This window comes from Dermacentor andersoni, chromosome 6 (assembly GCF_023375885.2).
Source record: "Dermacentor andersoni chromosome 6, qqDerAnde1_hic_scaffold, whole genome shotgun sequence".
NCBI classification, from domain to species: Eukaryota; Metazoa; Arthropoda; class Arachnida; order Ixodida; family Ixodidae; genus Dermacentor; species Dermacentor andersoni.
In genome coordinates, this window is record NC_092819.1 from 44,124,684 (window position 1) to 44,152,647 (window position 27,964).

The 27,964-nt window shown below is 44.9% G+C and overlaps 1 protein-coding gene across 2 annotated transcripts in view; it reads left to right on the forward strand.

Moving 5' to 3' along the window:
* The window catches only part of LOC126521989 (SEC14-like protein 2), a 35,879-nt gene extending 19,951 nt beyond the window's left edge, over positions 1 to 15,928 (forward strand). For both annotated transcript variants that reach the window (XM_050170755.3, XM_055066207.1), the window contains exons 5-12: positions 290 to 380; positions 1,112 to 1,206; positions 2,967 to 3,045; positions 5,703 to 5,783; positions 6,611 to 6,697; positions 7,834 to 7,940; positions 10,291 to 10,579; positions 15,759 to 15,928. In XM_050170755.3, coding sequence (XP_050026712.1) covers positions 290 to 380; positions 1,112 to 1,206; positions 2,967 to 3,045; positions 5,703 to 5,783; positions 6,611 to 6,697; positions 7,834 to 7,940; positions 10,291 to 10,579; positions 15,759 to 15,850 — 921 coding nt within the window. In that variant the 3' untranslated portion in view covers positions 15,851 to 15,928. The remainder of the gene's footprint in view (positions 1 to 289; positions 381 to 1,111; positions 1,207 to 2,966; positions 3,046 to 5,702; positions 5,784 to 6,610; positions 6,698 to 7,833; positions 7,941 to 10,290; positions 10,580 to 15,758) is intronic.
* The last annotated feature ends 12,036 nt before the right edge of the window (positions 15,929 to 27,964 follow it).

Below are 27,964 nucleotides of genomic sequence, written 5' to 3' on the forward strand. Positions count from 1 at the left end.
CTTGCCTTCCTTTTTCTCTCTCTACTAAGTTGAGTGGAGTTGAGTTGTTGTAGGCTACTGGTGGGATTAGCCTTGCAGTTCCTGCCGGCAATTGCTCCACCGTAGCGTAATCCGTGTCCTGTAGGTAATTTAAAAGAAGGCGAGAGACCTCCTTCCTACACAACCGGTTCCCGCGCGGGAAAACAATGTCCTGAAGAGAACTGTCAGGAACTCCTGTCTTCTGGAGGGACCCGAATAACACCCTCCTTTTCTCTCTCCTAATGCAAAGCTTGGTGTTATACTTTTGCAGATAGTGAAGGAAAACTATCCTGGCGGCGTCCTGTACCCCTGCAAGGATGGCAGGCCTCTGTGGATGGTTCCAGCCGGAGTGGATTTTCAAGGTGGGCCGGTCTTTCTGTATCTCCCTGCACTTGGTGCTTGCGCGTTGACAAGTGCGCATGCAGGGGCAAAGTAGAGTGGTTCGGCACAAGTTTGACATGGCCGAAGAACCTATAAGACAAGACAAAGAAGCTTTCAGTGACTATGACATTGCACACGTGGGCCTAGGTCTCATCCTTTTCACAGGACTTGCTTCCGGTCTTCGTTCAACAGTTGCCTCGTTTTCTTACCTCAATGATCTGCGCCGGTATGAGATAGAGACGAGGTCAACCATGAGAAATGCGACGCTGATAAACGTGAAAAAAAAAAAAAAGAGTACGCATTCGTGCGGTTGCCACAAAGAAGCTATATGAAGCCCGCAGGCGCAATCTTTAGCCGTGTGAGTCTCACCTTCAGTTGGCCGCTGGACGCGTGGTCCTCACCAACGTTTCCTTTTTGGATTTCATTCGCGAGTAAGAGCCTTAAACATTAACCCACGTTCGTCCAAACGGCATAAGGAACATTCAAATGGTAACTTCCAGCTGGAAAATACGTAAACGTCGTTAACAGCATCGTGACAGTGCCAAGCGGAGATTTCAGACTTTTTTTTAAACGTTGTTATTTTTACTTCACATGGTAACTTCTTTATTTGCACCTGTGAATACATACAGAAAGCTCGTTTAATTTCTGGTCGCGGAGACAACTTCTAGCCGCACAGGATTATTTATTTGATATGTCTGCGCATATTTTGCAGCGTTCATAGCGTCACTGACGCCCGAAGTTGTGCAGCGACACTGTACGTACCTCATGGAGTACACGGAGTTCCTCAAGCGTTCTGCTTCGAAGGAGGTGAGGGACAAAAGAAAATCGTGTATTATTGCGAAAACTGCGAAGCCAGCTGACAAGGATAGCTGGTGCGTTATCAGTGCTAAAACTTGCTTTCTGCCGCGTGTAGCATCACTTCTGCAGCGGTGTCGGAACAAACCGCTTTCGAAAGCCACAACATATTTCTGCCTCGTTATTCATATGCCGTCTAACCTAGTTCCACTGACATCACTTGAATTTGCGGACTTCAGTGCTAATTTGTGTCGTGAATGGTGGCGGGCGCAGTAACCGCTGACAATGCTGCTGAGATCTCACTTTATTGCGCATTGTTGGTATCGTACTTCTAAATGGGAGAACGGCTGTTTTGTCCGCTAATACAGAGCTTTCGGATGCACGTCTGGCATATTGTTTTTTTGCAGTGAGTGTCATGAAAAAAAAAATATTTATAGTGGCGCAATTGGCTTGGGCGTTCATTTGTGAACGCATTTGTGAAAAGTGAACGCGCTAGGTTCAATTATGGGTGTGGTCACTTTATTCGATCTTTGTTTTGTTTTATTTTTGGCATGACGACGTGATAATAACAATTACGAACAAACTTCTGCGACAACGGCCTTCGGTGACAACAGTGCTGGAAGTGAATTTTAAAAATGGTAAAGCAGTCGTAGTGTTACAAAAATTATTGTCCACGTTGCAAAGTAACAAAAATACACAATACGTCGCCTCTTGTAACCGACGTGTGAAGATCCAGATTGCCGAACGATAACAATGGCACCGTGTCGTAACAGCCTGTATTCACTTGCGTTGTTGCTAAGCTTGGCCGCACTAGCAGTGGATGCTGGACACACGTGAGCAGGCGTCTGCGGAACAATCTGCTTTCACTTAAGAACACCGCTTGGCATTCCTTGTATACGCAGGTTGTCACGACTCCACCAGAAGCCGCATTTAGAATGTAGCTTTATCTCGGTGCGCCCTCCGATATGCCTCTATTCAAGCGCATGTGACACTGAAAAATACTTGCATTAAGTAAACGCGGAACAGATGTTGATGAAACAATATTGTGTTTCAGAGAGAAAGGCAAAGTTTTACAAATGATCGGACGCAAGACACTCGTGTGCAGTGTAGAATGTTTAACGACAACTACCATTACGACGGTGATGAGGGCATTGTGGATGTCATCAATGACAGCAACAACGTATGCGACTGCACAAACGCCCACCAGAAACTTAAATAGAAATTTGGTAAACCGAATATACTAGAGGGTCTATAGCGGAAAGATAGGATGTACTGGTTCAAAGATTACTTTAGCTTATCATGGTGTTTACGTTAGCTTTACGAAACTTATCCTTCCAAATGAGCAACAAATTTCAGATTAATGTATAACAGACGTTTCCTTTTTGTTTCGGACGTCCAAAGCAGTGTATTTCATAGTACTGTGACATTTGTTTTCATTGCCATGCTACACAGTTGTAAACATCTTATGCTTCGATGGTTTTATCTTCGGCAATTTTGCGTATTGAAATTTTAGACGTGAATTAAATTTTCTTTTAAACAGTTGGGTATAGCGCTGTCTTCCTCTTCGTGCATATGCCTCGTCAATACGGGCTCCATTTATGGCGACCCAAACTATGGGCACGATGCTTCTACTACCCGCCTATCTACAATTAATAAAAATGCATTGCTTCGCTTTTTCTAGTCGTGTCTTAAATAAAAGAAAGAAAAATCAGACGACGCATAAACATCTCTACGTTTATTGTCTTACAATTCTCTGCTCTCTTGCGATACAGGGTGGAAAGGAAATACAGTCTCAATACATGGTCATAGACTTGGAAAAATTCAGCCTGCGTAACCTGTACTGTTGGCAAGGTAAGACACTGGATCGCGCGACAGCGGCGGCAATCTGTTTAGTGCACGTAATAGCCACGATGTAGCAATTAACTGTGTAATTGTTTAGAGAGCTTACGCCCCGACGTGCTTGGCAGAGCGCGTTCAGGTCACAACTGCGCATTGACGCAAGGAAGTGAGTTCGAATCCTCGTTGTGATGGTGGGCCAAGCTTTGTCTTAATTCATCCTATCGCGAAAGAGATGTAAATAAAAGCAAAGGAAGGGCACTAGACAATATCTCTGATCGGCTATACCGTGCACTGTCGAAATGAAAAGAGATGTGAAATATATAGAAAAAGAAGTGGAGGACTAACAATGTATGTCTGTGGACGCTGTCACACGGTCATTGAGGCGGACGTAGTCGCGTACACAATGTCACCGCCTATATACTAAGACATGAAAGAATACGCTCTTGGGTTTTACACACTGTAAAATAATTTACACCCTTAAAAGTGAAAAAGGGTGCAAATGTGTGTAACTGACACCCTAAGGGTGTCAGTTAAAGAAACATTTGCACCATGTTTTACTTTTAAGGGTGTAAATTGTTTACAGTGCACGCCAAAACTGGGATATGATTATGCGGCACGCCGCAGTGAGCGTATGCGGATTAATTTTGACCACTTGGGATTGTTCAAGGTTAATCAATTTTACGGTGCACGAGCGTTTTTGCATTTCGCCCCAATAGAAATGAGGCCGCCGCGGCCGCGATTTCATCCCGCGCCCTCGGGCTTAAGCAGCACAACACCACAGCCACTACGCCACGATGGCGCGCCACTGAGACGTACAACAACGTCACACAGTGCACAGTTCCAATTTGCCGCACTATGCGGTGTCTCTTGGCAAACGCGGCAACTCGTTTACAGCGGCCTGCGCTGATGTTTGTGTAGGCCAGAGTGCAATAATATTGCTTTCCGTGAGTGGACGCTTCTCCAGCTGGTCCAGTGTAGATGAGATGACAGCAATGCTCTCTGCGGGTTGAAACGATGGCACTCGCAAAGAAAGTTGCCAAGGTTGACGACTGGGCGTGTTGGTATAGCATATTAGAGGTTGGATTGCGCAACATTTTTACGAGACACACAGAAGAGACACACACCACAGAGCGCTCTGTGGTGTGTGTCACTTCTGTGTGTCTCGTAAAAATGTTGCGCAATCCAACCTCTAATACGCAAAGAAAGGGTGCTGTCATCTTTCTGCGTCCACAAAAACTCACATAGGTGGCTACAGGCCATTCATATGGTAAAGGAGTATCATTTTGAAATGCTACTTTAAGCGATAGACGGGTTAGAAGGGTGCAGCGAAGTCGGGAGAGATTAGGAGCTGGTCTGACGATGACGATTTCGCGGGCACGGCAATGGTATCGTCGGCGTTAAAGGAAGAAAAAAAAACGCTGAAACCCGGTAGACATAGGGATAACCCAAATGTAGTTCAGGCTTTGCAACCACAAATCTCAGTGACATAAATGAGTTCCGACAATGCTCAGTCGGAAATCCAGCAGGGCGATGCAATGTGTCGAGCACACAGTTCCCAGCTAAAATTACTAGACGGAGCTCTGGTGCCATGATAGTTCTGTTGACACTAGAGTGATGGTTAGTGCGTGTACTTGTCTTACTTTCGTGCTTATGGCTTAAAACATTGCCGAGCTTTATCTGGCTTTATCGGCTTGAATTACGAAAACTCTTCGCAAATGCGGAATTATGCGAATCGGTCCATTTATGGTGCAACATTTTGCTCCTCGTGGGTGATCTGTCAAAGTAATAACGACACTTGAACACAGAAGGACAAAGTTTAGGAAAATTCAAAGTACTAACCATCATTCCCGGGGTGGCTGAGCCGTTGTGCTTGGAGCTCCCATTGGCACTAGAGCCACAGTACCATCGCGTATAATTTTTTTACGAAACTCCGCCTGCCAGATGCGCGTGCAGTGATGCCACATCGAGGCGTCATATGGCAGTAGCGGGTTGAGCTACGCTAAAGCACTCTTAACCTGTGCACGGATGACGCATAATGTTCGGCATAGACATGTAGTCTTCGTAGGAACTATATGGCCAGCCCGTTGCCGGTTTAGCTGGCGTAGAGCTATCAAACTGTCGATATTAAACAGGCGTAATCTATGTCATTGTCCCGAAAACTCTCTGCGTATATGCATATATAGCATATATGCATATATAGCATATATGCATATATAGCAATAGGCAACATTGTAATGGGGAACATTTTAAGGAATGCTGCCAGCGAATAGTCACATTCTGTGAGCGAAGGCAGCCAGGGCTTCGTGAATTCGGCCCCTGATTCTAACGAACATTGCGCTGGAGAAGAGGACAACGAGAATTGATACAATAATTATGTATACGATTAGCTGGGCAATCGGAAGGGGAGGAAAGCATTCATTCCCTTGCTGCTGTACCTTCTCTAATTTCTATGCGCGCTAAAGCGCTGAGTGATGAAACTTATTTGAAAAAGAGAAAAATACCTTTCGCCTCAGCACCAAGACAACCATGCACTCACGTACTATCAGTTAAGCGCATTGCCGTTGTCTTTTAGTCACGAGAACAGGTGACACCATATACGTCGTGTGCATTGCACGATAGCCTGACGGGCCACCACGGTGTTTCTCCTTTTCTGTTCCTCGGCAGCGCAGCTGTAAAAACTCTTACCAACGTACTGCAAACCATGGAGAACCACTATCCGGAGTGCCTGGAGAAGTGTATTGTTATCAATGGTAAGGAATCCGCCACAAGGCTCATAACACATCACTGAGTGCCATACTTCGTGTCATTATACTCCCTTTTTGCGCAAATTTGTTTCCTTTGCTAAGTGACAAGGAGTAGCCGGTGCCGCCATATAGGCGCCAACCTCTCCTAATATTCATTTCAATAATAATAATAATAATAATAAAACTCCATCGCTGGATCTTTCGAACATATGGAACGTTGTATATCGCTGCAATCAAAAATTTTCCGATAGTCCTGGTATGTGCAGCTATAGCTATTCAATGCAGAGAGCTTTCCTTTTCGTGTCAAAAAATGATCTGTTATTGAAGTAATACCGCCTTGTCTGAATGCCTGCAGTTCTTACTGCGAAAAACAGAGAGAAAAAGAAAGAAAGAAGAAAGGAAATGAAGAATACTTAGCTCATCTACGAAACCTCGTAGAAATCATATACCCAAAAGGCAGCACCAGTAAACAGAGAGAGCGAGACAGAAACCCGTAAGCTACTCGGGGCAGTGATTCAAGAGTACATCTATGCGCGGATCAGTTGGTCCTCTGACGTGTTGCATGCCGAGTCAGAGCAGGCTATCGGACTATGAAGCACGCCCTAAAATTATCCTACGTTACCGTACCTGTCCACTAGCTCTAAATCTCTGTTAGCAGCGTTTATAACTATTTTCGTACAGAACAGAATTTTGAAAACACGCTTGGCGCTTCTCAAAAATACTGTCTCGGGCCTTTTCGAGCTGTGAGTCGTAAGCACCTAACGCAACAATGCAGGCTGACTGACTTTCTCATTCACAGCCTACCTTTTCTTTCTTTTTTTTTGTTCATGCAGCGCCAAACTTCTTCCCCGTGCTGTGGAAGATGGTGCGGCCGTTCTTGACGCAGAGGACGACTGACAAAATTGAAGTTTACGGCAAAGGTAAGTTTTTACCGTGAATCAGGGTGGAACCGGTCACGTCCAGGTTACACTCGGCATCTGAAGCAGCCTGCGTTCCTTTATGTTGTTCAGCCGTGACAGGACCGCGTATAGTATACAGAGAGCAGTGTGTTCAGCTGCATAACATCGTCTTCCTTCAGAAACGTGTATTTCCTCACCCCATCTCGTTCGCACGTCAGATTTACATACGGCGTGCATACATACATACATACATACATACATACATACATACATACATACATACATACATACATACATACATACATACATACATACATACATACATACATACATACATACATACATACATACATACATACATACATACATACATACATACATACATACATACATACATTGTTCGACAAATGTTCACATAATTGTTGCGACACATTTATCGTGCGGCTCCTTTTAAACATGGATGTCGCCCGAGCATCAAGACTTTACTTCATGCACAACCATGTTACTCAGTTCGAAAATTTTGTTATATTCGTTGCAGTTCCTCTCGTGGCATGGAATTTGTCATCGCGTCAGTCACTCCAGCCCACTTGCTTTGTGTGATGTGTTTCATTATGCTTGGCATGCTATACGAACTCATAATTTTCAAATTCCTTGCCACCACTGAGCGCATAAAACGAGAGGAGCCAACTTTTCTAACTACACACAGGAGACAAAACGGCTTACGCGGGAAAAGTTACTGTACTCGCTGACAATTTTCCGTGGCATTGAACGGAAAGCTGTGACGGCAGAGCTGCCGGGGCGTTACTGCGCCAAGTAGTCCGGCAGCGTTTGACAGCACTTTTTGTTTCTAGAAACAAGTGCTGATGACATCAGCGTAGCATCTACGTGCGACGGTATCGCATTTGCCCAAGCGCGAAAGGGAAAAGCAGAATAAAACGTCAAATTTGACACTGACTTCCCCATTTTGTGTTATTTGACGTTGTAGCTTAGGTGTTTGTTTTCTCTTTCCCAGCCTAAATAAATAATGCAGATAATTTGGGACTATATTCAAGAGCGCTCTTACATGTGCCCGCTCCGACTCCGTAGATTTCCGCCATAACCACTGAAAGTTGTCCGTAAGTATACAGCTCTGTATATGCGTGTTTTCACCGTGACAGATGGCTGGAAGGAGAACGTATTGAACATCATTGACGCTGCTCAGCTGCCGGCCTACTGGGGTGGAGACATGGTGGGGCCTGACGGAGACCCACGGTGCAAGCACAAGGTCGGTCACAGCCAGCAGATGGCATTCCGTTCATTGCCTCAGCAGGAAATGCCCTCCAAGAACACGTGGGTGGTCAAGTAGCTCGCAAGACTGGGTGGTCAAGTAGCTCGCAAGACTGGCATATTTATCTGAACCACAAGTTTTTCAGACAGAAAAAGTTAAGATACAAAGACAAGACACGCGATTATACATAGCTGTTATCCTAATCAAGGTATCGATGTCACCAAGAGAACTAAAATTACATTTCCCGCTTTCTTACCGTGATCGGAAAGGAGCACGGATTGGCGCCGATTGGCACGATGTGACAAAGTATAGTCGATGACGGCCTAAGAATAAGGACAAGCTCCGCCCCCCAAAACGCAGTGCGCTTGCCCTTCCCCTCTGAAAGAGAGCCGAGCCAGCTGGAATCAACTAAGAGCTCAGCGACTTTGCTCTGCTATCGTAAATGCTAGGCTAATGTAAATCCTAGGCGCAGTCGTTGTTAGCACAGGTATAAGCCAGCCGGCCAGCTTCTTCATTTACGGCGATCGCTACTTGCGAAGGTTTCCACTGGTCAACCAGCGATGGCCCATGAGACGCAATTTTGTTGGCGCAGTAAAATGAAACGTAGGAAATTAATAGGTCCGTCAATACAAAATTGCAGGCTGTCGTTAAGTGCTGTGGTATCCCAGAACGCCGTATAGACCCCTCCTAGATTTCCACAAACCCGTCTTCTGTGGCCATGGATTCGAAAATCAAATCTTGTCTGTTGTAAGCCATTTTCGCCTGTAATTTCTCTCAGCAAAAAGTGGCCAAGCAGTTCGTGGAAATCCGCAAGGTGGAGGAAGTTCCATGAAATCCAACCACAAAAGGCACCACCTCGGCATGGGGCGCTTGGTTTCACTGCTGCTCAGAGGAAGCACGCCTTCACCGCTCTCCACCGATCTCGCTGGAGAGCGGTGACCCTTCGCAGACAATCATCGCCCTGCAGCTATGCAAGGCAGTGGTTTTAGAGATATTATTTTACTAATATTCATTCATTCATTCATTCATTCATTCATTCATTCATTCATTCATTCATTCATTCATTCATTCATTCATTCATTCAATTCATTCATTCATTAATTGTCATTCACTCTGTCAGCCCTCTTAGGGCTATTACAGGAGTGGAGAATAAAAACAGCAAAAAGAAACATAGAATGCGACCGAGTTTCAAGCTTTGACTCACAAAGCTTGTCTTAGAATGGAAAAGACGTATCAGATACAACATGCATTGGAAGGTAATAAAGAAACCATTCACAATTTGTCACCGCGTCGTCATGGACGCAATAAGAGACACACATGTAAAAGTAAATGCATACATATTGGGCAATTCACTACGTGGTGTTGCAAAAAAAATTGTGCCTTTAACACTTTCCAAAAACGCAATTACGGACATCGAAGTTACAAGAGAGTCGAGTAACGAATTCCATTCTCTTATCGCCCTAGGAAAGAAAGTGAACTTGAAGCAATCACTGCGGGCGAGTGGAGGAGGAATGTACATACTATGACGATACCTCGCTCACGCATTCATAGGAAGCTCAATATAATCATCTGGTTGAATATCTACTTGATTGCGAATAACTTCGAAGAAGATTTTTAATCTGTCGTATTTAGTCCTGAGCTCAAGTAGCGCTAGATCAGCTAATTGATATAACTCCGTTGGAGAATGGATGCGGTGATATTTATTAAATATAAACCTGACCTCTGTATTCAGTCAAGTTTAGAACAGTTAGTTATGGTGTGTGGGTCCCAAACAATTTTAGCACATTCAATAATTGGTCTAACTAGAGTTTTGTAAGCGGTGACGTCATTCAGCTTCGTCATCGGGTTTTTTACTCATAACGTTTATTTATGTAATACTGCTAGAGTCACTAAGAAGGGAAGAACACCACCACAACCACATCGTCGCCATCATCATCAACATTTTTATTATCTTCAACAATAACAACACAACCTCAGAGTAGCACGAGCTGCTGCTTTGTACTTTGTGCCGCTCTCAGGTGGATGACAGTGTTCTCTTTCGATAAAGAATTGCTATGCAGCTTTTTATTTGTGTTTTCTTTTGGCACTAAGCACAAATATAGTATAAAAATGCTTGTAAGCAACTCGCACAACGAGGGGGGGGGGGGGTCTGCTACGGCAATGCTCCCGTAGAACACATCTGTACTCACATCATTCCCCCGGTGTAGGGTAGCCAACCGGACGTTATTCTGGTTAGCCTCCCTGCCTTCTACTTATCTCTTTCCTTCCTTTTCCCCTCTGTACTCACATGTGTTATAATTAAGACAGAGCGCTGCCGTGCGACAACATTTCGCCAATTCACATGCAGGTGAACTTTGGCGGCCGGTTCGAAGAGGGCGTGACGCGTTCCGCCTCCTCCGTGTTCGACGAAATGGGCGCCCAGCAGCGCACCATCGCCCGCCGCGAGCGGTGGGAGCTGCCGGTGGACGTGGACAGGGCTGGCTTGCGGCTCAGTTGGCGATTCCAGGTGGCTACGGGAGACGTGGCCTTCGGCTTGCGCATGCGCAGTGGGGAGCGCCTGCTGCCCCTGCGACGCCTCGACGCCTGTAACTACATACCGCAGGAGGGAAGCTGGGACTGCGACACACCGGGAACATGTACGGGACCTTCATATGTTTTCTTGGAACGCCTCAGAGGCCACACGCACGAAAAATTTCTAATTTGCAAATGACCACTCAAGATAGATAGATAGATAGATAGATAGATAGATAGATAGATAGATAGATAGATAGATAGATAGATAGATAGATAGATAGATAGATAGATAGATAAGGAGGCAGTGATGTTAACCAGTCAAGAGTCTGGTTGGCTACCCTGCGCTGAGGGAAGGGAGAAGGGGAAGAGACAGAAGGGAGAGATGAACACTCAAGGGCAATATTAAAGGTTTACATAAAAATAGTATGCCGTTATAGTCGATGAGACAACCTAAGTATTAAGTATTCAGTGCAGGCTCCGGCCACAAAACCGCGCTGCGCCTCCGCTTTCAAAGATACATTTTCGGAACGGCACCAATTACTGCATATCATATTGACCGCAAATAAAGACGGGGACAGCGGAAGAGAACACAAAAACGACACGGGCGACACAGCTCGTGTCGTTTTTGTGTTCGCTTCCGCAGTCCCTGCCTTTATTTGCGATCAATATGATATGCAGTAAACGCCAACTAGGCCAAACTGAAGTTCTTCTGAGGCACCAATTATTTATGAAGCTCGCCTCCACTGTGACGTTGTGAAAAAGAGCCAGTGGTATTTGCTGGGGCACACACTCATAAGGTTGTAAGGCGGCGCGCTGACCATTGCGTTTTTATATGTCAACTTGTCACCAACTACAGCTTGATTGACCACAGCTTTGACATTGCGAATGAACAAGTCTTACATTGAGCAGAGGCTTGGTGAGCGAGCAAGGACGAAACTATGAAATATCGGCGACGATGACAATCAATCAATAGATTCGCCAGCGAACAATTCAATCACGTAATCTACAAAGCGTTCGCTTCGTCGTCTTCATCATCCTCAGCCTAATTTATGCTGATTGCAAAACGAGTCTATCCGTGCGGTCTTTAATTATTCTCATTTCGCTTCAACTGACACCATCCTACACTTTTAGAGTCTGCCCTCTCTGGTGCTTATCTTGTCCCACAACATCAATCAGTCATCTATCTTGCCCACAATTCCTTTCTTTAACTCTGCGCGCTCGGTACTTCCAGGTCACGAATGGCATGTGCGTTATCAGCCTAACAGAGCGTTAGTGACAGGAAAGTAACCAGCACAGAGTTTTCAAGAAAGGAAACGTGAGCCGGGCAGCTGACGACTATCGTTTAGGGACCAGATAAGCCCCAAAGCGTGCAAACGTTTTTCATTGATGCCAGCAAATTTACTAATTTCACGGCGGCACCTATAGTGTGCCGACCTCGGCAGCGTTTCCCTTGCCTTAGCACCTACTCTGTTAAAAAAAATAATTAAGAGACCATCGTATATCTTCTGTATGCATTCTTCTAGCCTTTATCCATTTCCCTAAATGCAGCGTCGCTAAGTGAACGCCTGCTCTGGTTAACCTCCTTGCATTTGCTACCCTTTGTTCTCTCAGTTGTCGCCGCACCCGTAACTGCCCGCAATTCGCGCTCTGCGAGGTAAGGGTTACTTTCCCTTGCGTCGCATGTGGCTTATCGCGCTTCCGTCGCGGACTTTTCTGAACGCGTATCTGCGCCGGTGCAGCTGGCAGGCGTTATAGGCTAATTGCGCTATCCATATATAGCACACGCCGCGCATCCGACACGGGAAGTCACTGTATCTCTCTTCTGGCCCCAGAACGGAAATCGCCCGTTGTTTGCGATTCCGTGCCGACAGCAGCAGCTTGCGCTCTGCGGTCGCATTCCCACAGGTCGCTCTCAATGTCGAAGCTGTGACGAACTGTAGCTGCACTTACCCTAAAAGAGACACTTGAAAAAGAAAAAAAGTAACGCAGTTACTGGGAGAGGCACCTTGATAACCCAGAATAGACGCAAAAACTGAAGGCAGGTGGCAACGCCTTCTTGACGTTCCGGCACCATGGCTAACAGTGACGTCATTGTATAAAACCAAACTTCACAAGCTTCAAGAAACTCTACTGTGCCACCCGCCCTGGTTGCTTAGTGGCTGTGGTGTTGGGCTGCTAAGCACGAGGACGCGGGATTGAATCCCGGCCACGGCGGACGCATTTCGATGGGGGTGAAAACACCCGTGTACTCAGATTTAGGTGCACGTTAAAGAACCCCCAGCGGTCCATGTTTCCCAAGTCCCCCACTACGGCGGGCCTCATAATCAGAAAGTGGTTTTGCCACTTAAAACCCCATAATTTAATTTAAATAATTAAGAATTATAATCGCCCTTCTAGAAATTTTTGGTGCACTCGAGAAACAGCTGCAAGAGCGTGAATACGTGGCATGACGTGGGAAATAAAGCAGCAGCTCGGTTCAAAACGTATTGAAATATCCGAGTATAAGGTGTTCGTGTATCTACGCTCAATTTCCGATTAAATGGGCCACCATCACCTGCGGAACTATTTCGGATGCGAGACGACTCCCTGGGGAGCGCCATCCGTTTCGAAAACACTCCCTCTCCCTCCTTGCCATTTTAGTATTTTTTATAGGGTGTGCACCGTAGAATTTACGGGAGTGAAAATGTTGAGTGCGTTTATTTACTCTTATTTTATTCTTTTAACTCAAAAACTCTTATTCACTCAAAAAGCTAGAAGTTCACTGGGCAGACATTTTAGGTCAGGAAGCTTTAGTAGACATGTACACATGTACTATGTAGTGTTTTCTTCTGTTCAGTCACACATTATAGCGATAGTAAATACATGGACACTCCAGGCGCATTTCTGCCGTCGGCGTCGCCATGAGCTTACGTATAAAGTACAACGGCGATAAAATCGTCGCCGCGCGCCATATTCTGTATCTGCGAGTCAAAGCATGCGAAGGTGAGTCGGCGAACGCGGCTCAGTATCGCGTGTGCGAGCGAGAAAGGCAGGCCGGAAGCGCGCGGGGGAGGAGGGGGGGGGGGCGTTCTTCTTTGGCTGGTGCTTCTTGCGGCGCGGCCGGGCAGGCGCCGTATCGGAATCAATCTGCGATGTTTGCATAGTGCCGGTAGCTTCGCATGCGCTGTGCTTTCGACATTTCGTTCGCGTTGAAGCGAGAGATGCACGAAGGTGAATTCGGTCACTGCTGCTGCCGCGATTCCTCACTCCAGCATTCTGACAGCGAGTTTGCGCGTTCATCGAGCGAGATGTGTTCAGGTTTACCTGTGCGCGCGTGGCACCGTGCTTGTTAATTTAGTTAAAACACGTTGGCGGGCTGGTTGGTTTGAATTCATGACAGAATGCGTGCGCTATTGAACGGGGAAGTAGAAAGAAACAGACACACAGGACAGCGCTGTCTCTGTTTCTTTCTACGTTCTCGTTTACTCGCACTTACACACCTCATTGTTAATTTAGTTGGTAAGCGAATGTTCACGGCCGATAAAACCAATATCCTCCTTATAGCTATCTACTAACTTGCTATCGTGTTTAGAAAAAGTTTATTTAAACAAGCGACGATAGGAAAACTGAGTAAAAATCACGGCACAATTCCATAACATATACAAGAAACGAAGGCTTGTATGCACGGCACGTTCTCAAAGTAGTGTCCGAGTCCTCACTCATTAACATATAACATAGACCCATGGAAAAGCACAGTTAAACATAAAGTAAATAATTGTCAAGTGTATAAAATGATGTTCAATATATACAGTGTACACAATGGTTATGTACTATGATGATATGACAGAGACATCTTACACAATTTTGAAGTGATGTGTTTAGAAAAAGTTTATTTCGACAAGAGACGATACGAATATTTAGTCATAATCACGTCACAATTCCACCGGGACGATAACATGTAAGAAACGAAGTGATGCTACAAGATGTGTATGGCGCGTTGGGCGTATAAGTATGCGAAATTCTTACCAATGCCGTATATGTTATACGGCATGTTATTCGACTGCGAAAGTTACTCAAGCCATACCTGCATTATTGACTAAATTATTCCTCAAAATATAAGACAATTGCAGCGCACATGCACAAGCCACAAGTACTTCATCCACAGCACGTGCCTTTTATCCTAAATATTCTGGCTATTAAGAGTGTAAAAAGAAATGTTAGTGCTTACAACCTGAAAATGATGCAATTCCACCGGCTCCGCTCTTTACGGGTAGCGCAGCGGCGTCTGTACGATGCCATCGGCGTGTTGAAGCTTTTAAGGGTGCCAAAAATTCTGGCGCACCCGTATATGTCGCACCCTCGTATGGACACATCCGTGCATAATTAGAACACCGCCCAAAAATTTTAAGCGTAACGATAAACCTAGCCATCGCTGTCAGCGAGTTCTTCACCCTTCGGGCGAAACTTCCAATTTGTTTCTAAATTCTCTACTGTTCTCTCCACATATTTGTTCGCCGTACTACGAGGGGGAACGGAAATACTACCAAGGACCACGCAGAAGAATAGCAATGGAACAAACAGTAATTTGGAGAAGACTGGAGACAGTAACATGCCTGCACAGAACACTATTACAAGCAGTATGGTATGGTATGAAGAACTTTATTTAGGCCCTGAGGGATCAGTCTGGGACTGATGCGGGCCGCTCCCACGTCGGTACAGAGAGGCCGAGCCCCTCTGCCATCACACGGGCCCTCTGGACAGCCCTGAGTTGGTCCGCCAGCACTTCACTGTGCAGCATGCGCTGCCACCACTGTTCACCTCGAGAACCATCACCGGCCAACGCCAAGCAGCGCCACAGCATGTGTTGTAAATCGAGCAAACCCCCACACTTACTACAATAGACTGAAACCCCGCAGTCCGGATTAATTGTACTTGCGGAAATATGAAAGATACTCCAAAAACTGCCCGAACACATCCGACACCCGCTAATCTATGGTATGGGGGTGCGCAAACAACCCGAAGACAACACAAGTACCGCGATCATCAGAACACCAGTGGGAAGTTCTGGTGACGTGTCGGGACATGCCATGCTGTGGGCGAACAGTCTTGGTTTCCTGGAATAAAGAGGCCACCCACCTAGGCCAACACGAACATGGTCGTCTCGATAAGGTTTATTCCATCTATCCATCTTCTCGGAAGGTAGCGAAGGAAACGTAGACCTGGTTGCATTGCCTCACTAGCTTTTTTTGTTTATTTCTTTTAAACCACGTCAGCGCGGTGAATAAAGCATAGGTAATTTTCAATTTCTTTGTTTCCCTGCAGATGTGCTCGAATTCGACAACAGCTACAGCTGGTTGACTGACAAGACGATCGCCTACGTGGTTTGCGTGCAGACACCAGAGGAAGGCTCCTGACTGCTCTCTTCCGGCTACGACTAGGTCCATAACTATATAACGCATGTAATGAGGAACAAATAAAAATTTATTGTTGTTTGTTGTTGTTTGTTTGCTTTATAGTGCAAACTGTTCCAGCTGTGTGGAATGTCGAGCCGGAACCTACTGATCGGCCTTCAACCTACAGAAGAACTTCAATTTGGCGTAGTTGGTATTTACTGCGTATCATATTGACCGCAAATAAAGACGGGGAGAGCGGAAGAGACAACCTACAAGTTCCTATATGGTTAAAAGAAAATTCAAAATTGTTTTGCACAACCTTCCCTGAAGTGGGTTTTATGGGGCTTACTGCACTTAAAAGAGAAATCTGCTATCACCCTAATGTGGGAGAAAGTGTTTATTTAGTTCTGCTTTATTTTTGTAAAAAAGCACCCATGAAATTGGGACTCTAAAAACATTGCATTTACAACTTTAACACCGCAATAAACACAAATACCAAAATGTTGCCTGCTGTAATCAATGTGTAAATACAACAGCGGTGTATTATTCTTCATTTTGAACTATGATATTATTCTGTTAAGGACAAATGCAAGGTTCAAGAAACCATTGTAATAACTTCACGCTAGCTGCGAACTAATGCATTACATTCGGTCGCTTTATATACTGTCTGTTCTACTTTATTCTTTACATTTCTCCTGTTGCTATTCCTTCCCTCTTTCCTTCCCTACTTCCTATCTTCCATTTCTGTGTTGCTGTCACCTCGCTTCTGAAGAGTAGGCAGGCAGTGTGCCCCTTCCGGTGGCAGTTGTCAGCCTGCTCCTCGCTTTCCCTTTCCTTTTAATTGTGTATGTGGGTTCAGAGAAATATATAATAATAATAATAATAATAATAATAATAATAATAATAATAATAATAATAATAATAATAATAATAATAATAATAATAATAATAATAATGCACTTTCATTTGTAAGAGTTTAGGAAATTGGGATATACAGCTGTAGTGAGGAATTACGAGCTTCTAAAGCTAGTGCTTCATTATTTCTGAAAGTTGCCGGTTTTCGATAATTTTTTGGCAATACTTTGAGGCCCTAAGTGGAAATCTCACCTGAAGCAGTCCTTGAGATTTAGAGTTTCTCCCAAGCGCAACAATAGGTTAATTTCAATCCGCTCAACCATTGTCTCAGATGAGCAGTTCTTTGTCTTGTATGCATCTGAACGTAATATATATGCATTTCTCGAAAACGTTACTGCGATATCGGCATCTTTCCAGGCTAACATATTTGCGTGCGAAAGCTAAAAGAAATAAGTACCAGAACCAGGATCCGATGTGAGGTACGCCGTAGCGGGCGACTCCAGATTGATCGCCGGGGGTTGTTCAACGGGCACCTAAATTTAAGCACGCAAGCGCTTTTTTGCATTTCGCCCCCATGGAAACGCGGCCGCCCTGGCTGGGATCGACACCGCAACGTTAAGCCGAGCAGCTCAACGCCAGAGAGAATGAACTACCGCATCATGTGTGGCTGTAAAGGCCTGAGATTTCGCAGCTCATCGCGCAGCTTCATTTCTAGCAGTGCTTGCATGGGAGGATGCAAAGCAATACCACCTGGCGGAAAGTCTAGGTGGCGTTGAGCGAAGCCGTGAAGAAGAAAGGAGGCGAAGCGACGCGGAGGAGGAGGCTAGGTGGAGGCGCGCTGGGTTTTATGGCAGTTTATGAGGGCTTTGTGTGCGCTGTGAACGTACCGGGTTCGTCTCGCCATCGAGAGGCCGAGCGTCGAGCGAGAAAGACGGAGCAGCGACGCAAGTGGCGCCAGGCCGAAGGTCAGTCGACCGACCCCGATGTCGCAGCCGAGCGCTGAGCGTTGGCTGAACAAGCTGCGTTAGCTCAAGCCCGGCAAAAGGCACGTGCCTGGCATGCGCGAGAGATTCCAGAAGGGAAAGAATGAGAAGAAGGGAAAAATGAATGGTGGGAAATAGTATATTACCAAATTGCTTGAAATAATAAAGATTCTGCATTTCATTACAGTGCACGCCTTACATCTTTTCTAATGCCTCTTTAGACTTTATAGGAAACAAAAAACGGACATAAAACATACAAAATAAAAAGTAAGCGTTGAAAAAAACGGCCCCACTTACCCACAATCAAAGCATATATAAGACATTCTACGTGCAATGCAGAGAAAGGGAATAGCCCGCATACACTTGCGCGTAACCCGCGTTCACGAAGTGAAACGTCACTGTAACTTTTTGAGAAAGACGAAGATTTCATTATGTGTCTTACCATCACTTACCACTTACCCCCGCCATCAGTAAAAGAAAGCAAAAGAAAAAAGCCAGAACAAACGACTTTATTCCGGGTTAGCTTTGTGGAGATGGCGTTGCCAAGTGGGAAGTGGAGATGGGTGAAGGAGAAAGGGGGGGGGAGGGGCGTCGCAATTGAAATTCGCAAATGGAAGAACCCGATTCGCCCAAGTTCGGTTATCCTCCCAATTTCCGTTGTTGCGTTCCCAAACTTGCCCCTAGTAGAAGCTCGTTGATTTTGCGCATAGCAATTACCTGAGTTCTTTGAAAAGGTCCAGTGGCTACGCTTGGCGCTATACAGCTTTCCGTTTTTTTTTTCAGGTTGCCACTACTCGGTGGGGACTTCTTTATCGAAGCCCGAATCGAATGTTCAAGCAGCGGCCTTCGGTGAATTGCTGCAGCTTCTGTGCAGATAGAGAAACAGCCTGCGAGTTTGACGACCTGCTCTGTACACGAAGTGGATAATTAGAACCTTTGAGAGCGAGTCGCGCGAGAGTAGTATCACCAGCTGAAGAACGCAACAGTAAAAGAATCGGCCCTTCACTGTGCTAGCGTGAATTGGATTGGGCAGTTGCTTTCCACGCGAAAAGTCATTTGCTGCTCACCAGGCAGTTCGTGGCTGCTACGTAGGTTCCTGTGTCGTACCCTTTGGAGCATCTTCAATCAGAAAAACGTGTCCTCTGGTGGCACATAAATCAGAGTATCCAGGCGCATAGCCAAATAGCAAAATAGCGTTGACAAACTTGTTTTTCATATGAGCACCGTGGCTGGTTCGTGGCTTTGGCGTTGCACTGCTAAGCACAAGGCCGTGGGAACAAATGCCGACCACGGTGGCCGCATTTCAGCGGGGCACAAATGCAAAAACGTATGCGTGCCGTGCATTGGGTACACGTTAAAGAACCCCAGGTGGTCGAAATTAATCCGGAATGCCATTTCATGGCATGCCTCATAATGAGATCGGGGTTCTGGCGCGGAAAACCCCAGAATTTACATTTAAATTTATTCGCCTGCTAAATTTTCACGATCACGCGGCACACGCAAGAAGTGTGCGCTTAGTAAAACTAAAATTGCAAGAAGGGCTTGCGCAGTGCCCTGCACACAGAACTTTCCGGCTCATTCTCATGTATAGCTAGTCACTTTCACTTGAAAAAAAAAAAATCTTGATATTTCACTATATATAGCGCGTGGTAGCAAACATCAATTCTTCCCGTGTCTTGAAATGATGGAAGGAGGTAACATGTCGGCGCTTATGTCGACGCCTTTTATTCTTATGTAGTCATACATGCTAATCGCTTCCGTGACCTCTAATCGGGAAATATCCTCCGGTGCTAAGACGTTCCCTACGGAAGTCAACGTTTTGCCGTCCAGCCAGCTGTATGTATTGTCGAACTCAAGGATCTCTGCATGAAACAGAAGAAGAAGAAGAAGAAGAAAGAAAAACAAGTAAGCAAATTATGCATTGAGCAACGAAATTTGAGCAGTGTTCGAAGTTTGTTATAGGGATTGTGCTGCTACATTTGACACGTCGATGTAGGCCGTTAATGTAGAGGCTCAACGATAACAAAAATCCACCTGAACCAGTTCGAACATAAAACATTCGTTGCCAAAAATATACGCGCCAATCAATCGTGCCACGAGGACGTCTTCTATACATATTTGCTATCTGCAGGGTGTTTCGGCTTACTCGTGCCAAGCTTTAAACAATGCACATGTGCGGTACATGATTAGCATGGATCCCTGCCCTCTTGAGCAACTCCGGGTATTTTTTACCATGACAATAGGTAATTAATTAACAATAATTAATTAAAAAGCCTCTAAAGTATCGTTTTTAACGCAACATTTGCAAAGCATAAGTTGTACAGCCTATATAAAAATAATTAAGTAATTTCTTCCAGTGATGGTAGCTGCTGTGGGTGTAATTTCTTCCACGCTGCAAAGATAGTGCTCGAAATTTTAAGAAGTACCTCGTGACTAGGCGCTGGCACCAGCGGCACTTGTGACACAGGTTGACCTCCCTCGGTTAAGGGGCATAGGTCGATGCACGTGCTTAAAGGAAAGTGATTGTGATGGGGTGGCAATGTGGGTTATAAGTTGAATACACCGTGCCTGTAGTGTGTCGATTGCAACATTCTATGCGATAACTTTTGTCATTCACTAATGATTTATTCCAGGTGATGGATGCTAACGTTATTACTGACTGCATTTTTTTAGACTTCGCCAAAGCATTCGATACTGTTTCACACGAATTACTTTTAACTAAGTTAAGTAACCTCAACATTGATCCTAACGTTCTTGCTTGGATCAAGTGTTTTTGTCTAACCGTTCCCAATTTGTTTATGCTAACGAATACTTCTCTTCCACTGGTCGAGTAACCTCCGGTGTACCGCAAGGCTCGGTTCTAGGAGCATTATTATTTTTCATTTATATTAATGACCTCCCAGACCAAATTAAATCATCAATTAAGTTATTCACCGATGACTATGTTCTCTATCGTGTCATTTCTAACTCTGGCAACTGCGATACTCTTCAATTAGACATTGGCATAGTAACATCATGGTGTGCTAGATCCCAAATGAAGCTCAATTCTAATAAATGTAAGGCGATGCGTGTGTCCCGTGTTGTAAGAAATACCACCCTTCCTACGTACAATATTAACAACATACCTGTAGAAAATGTATCATCATACAAATATCTTGGTATCTACATTACACACAATCTCAAATGGAACATTCATATAAATTACATTTACGGAAACGCTAATCGCATGCTTGGGTTTTTACGGCGTAATTTTTCATCGGCAACTGCAGCTGTCAAGTTATTTCGGTACAAATCCTTAGTGAGGCCTAAACTTGAATACGCATGCTCCATTTTCGACCCTTCTACTCTAAAGCTAAAGAACACCATCGAATCCATTCAAAACCGAGCTGCTCGTTTTATTCTTTCGAATTATTCTCGTCATGCAAGTGTCTCATCAATGAAACTAACCCTTGACTTGCCTAACCTAGATTTACGTCGTAAATACTTTCGCCTATGCCTTTTTCACAAGATTTATTACTCTAACGAAACACTTGAGGATGAACTAATCTCCCCGCCATCATACATATCGTCACGCACGGATGATCGTTTTTAAAGTTGAACTTCCAACTTGTCGCACCAACGTTTATTTTGATTCCTTTTTACCAAGAACGACGAATGACTGGAACCGCCTCCCTGCCTCCATCACTGCCATTTCTGACGTCACAAACTTCAAGAATAATGTTAACGAATTTGTTTGTAATAATCACCACTTCTCTCTGTAATGCCCCCGGGCCTTGAGAGTATGACAATAAATAAATAAATAAATAAATAAATAAATAAATAAATAAATAAATAAATAAATAAATAAATAAACTGTACAAATCCTAGCCAACGAATCACGCTTGGCTGGTCGGAAAAGTAGGTTGAAAGCACAGCGGGTACGTACGCTTGCAGCACAGAAAACTACAAAAAAAAAAAAAAACATTTGCACCTAGTAGAGTGGCAGCGACAAGTAAGTGATCAACAGATGCGTTGCACTAGTCTGGTTTAAACAGTTAGTTTGTGCATGGTCCTTCAAGTCAACAATCATTTCACTAAACTGAAGTTTTTAGTTTCCGTTAATGGTATCCGTTACTAGAAGAAAAGAGCTATATGTGCACCCGAGTACAAACGCGGCAACAAGAGCAGTCGTATATTAGCGCCCGCTAGCTCAGCACCAACACTGTGGAGGCCACTTTGCGATGCAAACATTTCTTCTGCTAAAAGCAGCGATGACATCCAAAACTCGAGAATAAAAGGGCGTCTCTGCCGAGATATTGGTGAAATGCGAATGCTGATAACAGTATTGCCTCAGGCGGCAGCGGTCGCGATACGCGATACGGCACACGAGACAATGAAACATCCGCAATATGGTAAAAGCAGGCAGCCCCAAGTGGACCAAGGGAAGGCCCTGGTTCTGGAGGTACACCCGTCACTGCTAAAATTCTGTGTATTTTATACCATGCGCAACACTGTGTAATACTAGAGTAATAAACTGCTATATGTTTCGGTCATTGCTCCGCACTGTGGAAGAAACTGCCACTTTTTTAAACCTTGACAAAACGAGGCCTTATAGCGCTATTGGAAGATTGCGAAAGAGAGAGAGAGATAGGGGAGATAATGAGTTGGAATATTAACAAGGTGGTCCTGGTTTGTTAGTTTATAGGTATAGCGCACGGAGGAACAGGGACATGTGGAGACATGAGACGAAACCGAGCGCTGCACTGCAATGATGTATCGCGAAGGTAGTCGCAAAAAAAAAAAAAAATCTACTGCGAAGGGGTGGTATACTTTAGTCTCGCGATGCCGCAGGGGACCTGCGGATCGATACATTGAATGTGTTCGGGAATGGCACGCAAAGGACTTGTACCGTTGAGAAGAGTCACTATTTTTACAGAACATTGCGCCTGAAAGTTACGTGACTTCCCGACGCTAACCTGGCCTTGTCTACATAATGAGACGTCACATATGTTCAGGATATCTAATAATGGGCGTACACTGTTAAAAAAAAACATGTAAAATTGCAAGAACATCCTACAGGACCGCAGCCGTACGAACGTCGTACCTGCTGTGTCCTGTAGCGGGCTTCAACGGCTCCGAACCCGTTTCACAATGGAATCTTATTTTGGGGTATGGTAAGTAGTTATGTTCAGTGTGACTGATGTGGTGAGTACCGTTATTGTCTGCAATTGACAGGAAGCCCGTACCATATCCGTTTCGCTAATGCAGCATTAAAACTTCAATCGAACTAACTTTTTGCTCGGAACTTGCGCGACGACGCCACTACGCGAAAGAACACGGCCAGGCGCACGCAGGACTAGTTTCTGTGGTGCTTTCGGATGTGCCAGCAGCGGCGGCTTCGTTCCGGGTTTCATCGTTTCCCACGTTCTTAGCTGCCGCAAGGTCCAACCGCTTGCAGCGTTGTGGATTCTCCGACTCCTGAGGAAGGATTGCACGGTAAGTTCGAATGAACTCGAATTCTTTGTTGCGTCAGAAAGCTGTTCATCTACGAATCACTCGTCCACTGCCTTCCCCTGTCGTTCTATATATGCCGCGTTTCCTTTCTATAGGTTAATATTGCAGACCTAGTGCGAGTGCTTTCGTTTTGTGGCGTTCAGCCGTCTCCATTCTTTCTGGGCGTGCAACTTAACGGCGTAGCTTGCTCTATCGCCCCTGGGAAATTAGGATTTGTCGCCGAAGCTCCGGCCGGTGCTTGCTTGTCACTTGTAGCGGCTCACTGAGCCGATACATGAGGTTGGTGTGCTTGTGCGGTGGTGATTTGCATGGTACATCGGTGCACGAGCTTGTATCGGCATTAATATTACGGCGTGAATATGTATCCTGCGTATAGTACTTCACAATTGCTCACAATAACGCGCAAAAGCACGGCCAGAGATGCCAGCCGCGTCTTACACCGGCGTTGGATTACGCGCCGCTGCTCAGGACGCGTTCGACTAAAGCTGGAAAGAAATTCGCAAGTCAGCTGCGGTTATCACAGCGCAATCATCACAGCACGATCTTTCACTGGGGCATCGCGCTTTGTTTCCAACGCTGTCGGCAAACGAGGCGCTGGTAAGGCTGCGCTACTTCGACAAAAAGCAGCAATCGTAACGCGACAGCAGGCACGGATCACATGTCTTTATCTTTTTACTGCGAAGCTGTATGTAGCTGCACTCTGGTGATGGTCGATGCCCGTCTGTCTACGCGTCGCGTCGACACGAAAAAGACTTTCGTTTTCAGTTTCTCGTGAACGCTCTGTAGCTCTCAGTCTAACGAAGGTGTCTTGGAAAAACATCCTGAAGTTGACCGCTAAGACGACTCTGTCATTACGGCGAGTTTCATTTACTTGTCACAACTAGTTAGTCCACAGTCAAGCTGTAAATGTTACAGAATTCCCGTCTGCTGTCAATACATGGCCGTCTACGGAGGGAGTATGGGTACGGAAAAACGGCTATAAATGTTATTTTATCGAACCTGTCCCGAAACAAACTGTATGGCAAGCAGCCGCTAAGACGGCTCTAATATTACGCCGAGTTGCATCTACTTTTTGCAATTACGTACTTCACGGTGAAGTTGGGAATGTTGTGGAATTCCCGTCGGCCATATGCTGCGGTACTTGCACACCTCACTACTTCATAAAAGAATAAATCACAGTGAAAAGGTGTATTTGTTGTCTGTATCCTTCAATAAAATTAATAGTAATAATAATAATAATAATAATAATAATAATCTTATTATTAATAATAATGATAACAATAAAACACCTATATATACATAGATGCGTCGATTGAGGTAAAACACGCCCCAGCTTCGTTGCTCGTCCTTCTTCACTGATTGGAAGGGTTGATGAAATTTTTATCTTTCTAATTTTTTCTTTCACACTTACGCCTGCTGCGCGCAAGGCGAGGCGTAAGGGAGGAGTGACTATTTGGATGCATAATGTAAACCGCTCAAACGACAACGGACGAAGAAGGAAACACACTGGACAAGCGCGGAATGACTACGCATGACCATGAGTGACTAAGCAGCACGGCAGCCGTTAGTCACTCATGATCCTGATATAAATGTGTACTGGTAGTACCACATAGCTCGGCAGCAAGCCGACCGAGCAGACACGCCAAACATCGAGAATGAAAGCACTGAAGGCTTGGAAATGTGCTTTCTAAGCTGCATATCTCTTGCACTGAGGATAAAAGATTCTGCTTGTTGTTTCACTACGTAACTTCGTAGACAACAGAGCTGGCCGCCAGCTCATCTATAGGGCTGTAGCAGAGATGGGGCTGAATATGGGCCACCATTTGTTATACTAGTGCCCGTACGTGTGTGATCAATTTGGCGAGATAATGGCAGCCACCACGACCAGCAAAGTCTGGGACGGTTCGCCTAGAAAGCTTCGCTTCAAAGTGGGCCATTAATGCATCTTTGTAGAACGAACCGTTTGGTACACAGTGCTCCTATTTAAACGAATACGTTTGTAAGCTAATAGACCGGTACGTGCTATCAGTCTATCAGGCCTATTGTTTCATGGACCGATACCAGCTATCGGTTTTATCGGTGCATCAGGTCTATTTCATAATACAATAAATCATTGTAGGCTATCAGTTTCACCAGCGCATCAGGTCTATTGTTTCATAATACAATACGATGAAAGTAATATTCTTTGTTTTCTGTAGGAATTTTTCATATAGGGATGAATTGGGCAAAGCCGGCCTCTACTAGCGACATTCGGTTGCACATTTACCTTTGTCGCGGTGTTCAATCTGGTCAGCTGTTCTCTCGCACATTAGCATGTTCACAAAAACCTGCAGGATGGAGTAGAAGCTTGCTGCTGCAAATATAATTCGGCCGGTAAGAGCCGTCAGTTACTCGCGAAGCTTACGTGTTGCAGGATTACCAATAGTTAATAGTAATAAACGAGAAGAAGGGAACTGAAGGGCCCGATTTTTGTTAGTCACAGCCATATTAGGCCAACAGATAATAAAGCCAAGAAAAGCAGAGGAGAAACTGCGTTCTTTCCTCTTGAATTGTGGAAAGGATACGGCAGGCACGTACCCAGGGGGGGGGGGGTACTTAAGCGGCATCCCCCCCCCCCCCCCCCGCCACCACTCCTCACACACATTCCCAAAGTGCCGCCAAATCAATCTTGAGCCGTGAAAGCTATTCGGCGGTGAACATTTTGCTGCCTTTTTCACTTCTTTTGGATGGCGGTAGTTACCGGCATCTCCTGGGGTGTGAAGGCCAGTTTTTTCATTGATTCGATGCTCACGCGATTAACTCAAGATGCGTTCAGTTGTGACCATCTCCTTCCTTGTTTAGACTGATCTAGGAACCAGGAAAGGGATTCAGTTCGTAGCCAGCTGATCTGTATGCTCGTCGAACGAGTTGCGACTGGAGAACGCCACTTGCGTTTAACTTTTACTTCATTATTTCCTCGAATGACGGCTCGCCGCCACGCTGGCATATCCTCGGAATCATATACCCGTGATATAGATTAGATAAGGGGGAAAATAAAATATTGCAAAACAGCGTGCATCATCAAACCCTGCAATGACCGTTACACCCATAAGCAATATGAATGTCACCCGTTACCTCGTCTGGTTTTTCCCAAATTGTACAGCACTTTTCCTTCAAAATTGGCAACTGGAAAAGAAGTCACAAAGTTGAGAAATTAAGCGATCTACTAAGGGATATACTACCTGATCTACTACCGTCTTGCGATAAGAGCCGCATGCCCAGATACCTACACCAGGCATAACGCCCTGTCGTGGGTCAGTCATACTGCAGCCGATCTTGTTCATCCATAGCACGCTTGAGAGCAGCACAATAACAGTGCGCAACCACCTCGTCACGTGGTATTTCTTTCATATTTCGCGGGCTTTCTTTGGAACGCGGGAAAAAGGACCACGTGAGATATATCGTGTTGAAACCAATTTTTCGACAGGTTACTCAAGGTGCTCTACGACTTTTCATATCCCACTTGAGGTCTGCAGCTAATACATAAGAAGTTGAATAATTAAAAGTAACGAATCCATTAAGGGGGAAAAAAATAGCCTGAGTAACTCTAGGCCAGTGCCAACATAATGCATTCGTTTCAACTCGTGTCCGGAGTGCCTTTCGTTTTTAAAACTTTGGCTCAAGTTATGTGGGAGAACCTGTACATCTCTCTATAATTCTTCCAAAGCTAATTAAAAAAACGCTACTAGAAATGTTTATTTTACACTTTTGCTTGTTTTCTTGTCCTTGGCAGCAGTGGCGTAGCCAGAAATTTCGTTCGCTGTGGGGCTCCCGTTGCAACTCGACCTACTCGTTATGGAATTTGTCGAGGGATCAAATACATGAAAAATAACTGCATTGGCATTGTCAAAGATGCTGCAAACGAATTTGAACGCTAGGCACTGTGAAGAAAAGTAAAATATTATTTTTTCATGAAAAAAATATACTCGCATGTCCCAAAAATTGTACCCGAGATAACTGATATCAATGCTTCCATGCTTTTTGTCTATTTAATAAGTAAATGAAATATCACACGAGCTTTAGAACTATATCAGTTCGAAACCAGCAAAGCACTGCAAGCCCCTGATATGAAAAATGTAAAGACCCTGAAATGAACAAGTTGAGGACAAATATTTTAATGAAGTTTTGTCACTCCTGAATATTGTTTATATTTTTGTACATATGCGACGGCCAGGAAAAAATATCAACGTCGCCGTCCTTTGTTCCATTGTATTGCGCAGGAGCAGCTGTCACCAGTCGTGTATTATAGTTGCACTGAAATAATATTCACAACAGAGAGCATATATAAAGAAAGCAGGAGTTTGCAAAATATGCGAAGGCGAGTCAAATGAGTGAGCCAATGCGAATATATGACAAACGGGTACTTTATTTAAAAATAGTCTTCCCGAGTATTTAGACATTTATCCCACTGACTAACTAGTCGCGTGATTCGCGTCTCATAAAACTCCTTCGGCTGCTGCTTCAAAAGGTCTAACTGACTCTTTCACATCATCGTCCGACACGAATAGGGTTCCCTTGAGCTGTTTTGTCAAATGCCCCAAAATGTGGAAGTTTCAAGTGGACAGGTGTGGGCTGTATGGCGGATGTTGCAGCGTTGGCCACTTGAACTTTGCCAGTTTTGTGTTAACCACATCAGCGACGTGGGGTCGGGAACTGTCGTAGAGCAAGATGACCCCATTCGTAAATTTTCCACATCATTTGTTCTTGATAGCGAAACGCAGCCGATACGGCCATTTACAATATCGAAAACAATTGGTAGTCTCTC